We start from the raw sequence: 3,072 nt of genomic DNA, 5'->3' as shown, positions 1-3,072 counted from the left end.
CCTGCGTGTTCACTGTCACATACCCAGTGAGATTTGCACAACACTTCATCTCCAAGAGTCCCGTTTGATCAAGGGCACAAGCATAAATATCAATGCAGTGACCATTTGCAGCAGTTCGATTAGCAAGCATCTCATAGTGCTGTGAAGAGAGGAAAACGATCTTTAATAAACAATAACGCTATTCCCAAGCTATGCCTGACCATAACAAAGGATGTAATCAGATATAGGAATGTGGAAATCATTTTCTCTAAAACACCCAAATAAAATAAAAAGTTTTCAATTTCAAAACTTTTTAAGCTGTTTTAGTTATTTTCTTTTTTCAAGACTTTACTTTTTGTTGTTCTTGTTGCAGTTTGGCCCGGGCCGGGTTTGAACCCAGCACCCTTAGTATACAGGGCTGGCATCCTACTCCCTGAGCCACAGGCACTGCTTTTTTAAGCAGTTTTAAGTATACTCACTCTAGCTAAAGTCTAAAAGCAGGGGCAGTAACTTAACAGCAGCCAAGATCGGGAAGACTGTCTCTGAAAGAGCTTTGTGCTGACCACAACGCATGGCCTCATCAAAGGAGCTGCCCTGTCACTGAGGGCTGCCACAATCGCAGCCTATAACCAAGAGCACATACCTTTGTTGCCTTTTTCATGAAACGTGCATTATCTTTCTCAATATCATGCCATGACCGAATAGGGATCTTTAATTCATCTCCAACAACCATACCAGGCCCCTGGGTAGGGGGACCTCCAGTAAACAGCATGATCCTGGCTCCCGTGTTTGGAAACGTGCCCTAAAATAGTGAATAGCAACATTTTAAAAGTACACAGCCCTCCTCCAAGTATGGTTTTAATTTCCCCATACTCTGCAGCTGTTCTTAACACTGGAGACACTATAGGACAGTACATGTGATGCAGAAAAGCAGCACCCAATCTTCCAACCTCACATTTATACACCTTTATTAATTTGCTGTGAGCACTTCCAATTGCTCTAATGCCCTTATGTTTTCCATGCATGGTGGGTCAGAAGTGATTTTCAAACAAAGCCAAAAAATACATTTTTGGAGAGCAAGTAGGCATGATTTGAGAGGTCCTAGTAAATTCTGAATTACCTCCAACAGGCCAACAGCGATGGACAAGGCAACACCTGTGGACCGCAAAGGTCTCTTCCCCTGTGTTACGGGCCATGGGTCCCTCTGCAGCTCCCCAAGAAGATCAGTGAGGTTCATGTCAATCTTGTGGATGGGCTGCAGAAATCTGCACGATTTGTAATAGACACATCAATCCTGGCTTAATAAAGTACTCTGGTCTTCAAACCTAGGTGACATAGTTACTGCTCTTTAAAATGATTACTCAGAATAGGAAAAACTTGCAATTTTTTTTCTTCAAAGTTAGCTTGAATTACAAACATCAAAGAATGTAACGCAATTTTGTTGAGAAATATAATTTAAAGTCTAATGGCAATTTACATATGTAACATGGAAAAAAATCAACTTGAAAAAGAGCAAATCAGTTTAACTGAATTTTAGGCAGCAAAGAAACCCGAAGGACATGAGAGTTCAGTTCAAATAAGGCCCGTTCATGTGGATGATCTTCATCATTCGAAAGGTTTGGTTTGTGTTTCTCTTGAGCCTTGGGAATAACACACAGAGAAACACTCTGATTTATTCCAGGATAAGGGGTTATCCCCAGCATATCAGGTGATGCATTTTATTGAGTGTAAACTATTAACCCGGCCTGGGGCAGCCACAGGCACTCAATGGGCTGAGTGAAGTTGAGTACCTGCACATAGGATTGTTTGAGGGCACCCAAAAGAAGTCTTTGGCTTCTCTCAGTTTTACTTAAGGATCAAAAAGGACAATCGCCATGTGCCCAGAGGAGGGGAACTGAGCACAGTTATCTCAAAACTTTTTTGATAGGGCGGCGCCTGTGGCTCAAGGAGTAGGGCGCCGGTCCCATATACCAGAGGTGGCGGGTTCAAACCCAGCCCCGGCCAAAAAACTACAATAAAACTTTTTTGATAATCACCCGGCACGTGGCTCATGCCTATAAGCCTAGCAAGCTGGGAGGCTGAGATGGGTAGATTGCTTGAGCTCATGAGTTCGAAACCAGCCTGAGCAAAATCAAGACCCCATTTCTACTATAAATAGAAAAACTGAGGCAAGAGCATCGCTTGAGTCTGAGTTGTTGACTCAATTCAGACTGAGTGGAGTCTCGGTTGTTGTGAGCTATGATACCAAGGCACTTTACTGAGGGTGACAACTTGAGACTCTGTCTCAAAAACAAACAAAAAAAAAATTCTTTTTAAATTTTTTGATACAGAGTATCACTATGTCACCCTCCATAGAGAGCCATGACATCACAGCAACCTCAAACTCTAGAGCTTAAGCCAATGGTTCTCAACCTTCCTAATGCTGTGAGCCTTTAATACAAGTTCCCGTGGTTCTCGACCCACAGGTTGAGAACCACTGGCTTAAGTGGTTCTCTTGCCTTAGCCTCCCAAGTAGCTGGACTATAGGCACCCGCCACAATGCCTGGCTATTCTTTTTTTTTTGGGACAGAGTCTCACTATGTTGCCCTTGGTAGAGTCCCGTGGCATCACAGCTCACAGCACCCTCAAACTCTTGGGTTTCAGCGATTCTCTTGCCTCAGCCTCCCAAGTAGCTGGGACTACAGGCGCCTGCCACAACGCCTAGCTAACGGCTATTTTTTTGTTATAGTTATCATTGTTGTTTAGCTGGCCCAGGCTGGGTTTGAACCAGCCAATCTGGGTGTATGTGGCCGGCACCCTACTTCCTGAGCTATGGGTACCACCCATATAAACTTTTTTGATAAAACATTAAGTATTGTCTCAGCACCTATAGCTCAAGCGGCTAAGGTGCTAGTCATATACACGAGAGCCGGCAGGTTTGAATCCAGCCCGGGCCAGCCAAACAACAACAATAACAACTATAACCAAAAAATAGCCAGGCTAGCTGGGCATTATGGCGGGCGCCTGTAGTCCCAGCTACTTGGGAGGCTGAGGCAAGAGAATCACTTAAGCCCAAGAGTTTGAGGTTGCTGTGAGCTGTGATGCCACAGCACT

At 44.1% G+C, this 3,072-nt stretch overlaps 1 protein-coding gene across 1 annotated transcript in view; it reads right to left on the bottom strand.

Moving 5' to 3' along the window:
- The window catches only part of SEC23B (Sec23 homolog B, coat complex II component), a 54,615-nt gene that overhangs the window by 38,278 nt on the left and 13,265 nt on the right, over positions 1 to 3,072 (bottom strand). Inside the window, exons 4-6 of the mRNA XM_023518388.1 lie at positions 1,100 to 1,264; positions 623 to 781; positions 24 to 139 (exon numbers count right to left, since the gene is read on the bottom strand). Coding sequence (XP_023374156.1) covers positions 24 to 139; positions 623 to 781; positions 1,100 to 1,264 — 440 coding nt within the window. The remainder of the gene's footprint in view (positions 1 to 23; positions 140 to 622; positions 782 to 1,099; positions 1,265 to 3,072) is intronic.

This window comes from Otolemur garnettii, unplaced genomic scaffold, assembly GCF_000181295.1.
Source record: "Otolemur garnettii isolate 467f Iridium unplaced genomic scaffold, OtoGar3 scaffold00136, whole genome shotgun sequence".
NCBI classification, from domain to species: domain Eukaryota; kingdom Metazoa; phylum Chordata; class Mammalia; order Primates; family Galagidae; genus Otolemur; species Otolemur garnettii.
This window is presented reverse-complemented; position numbering and strand designations above follow the sequence as displayed.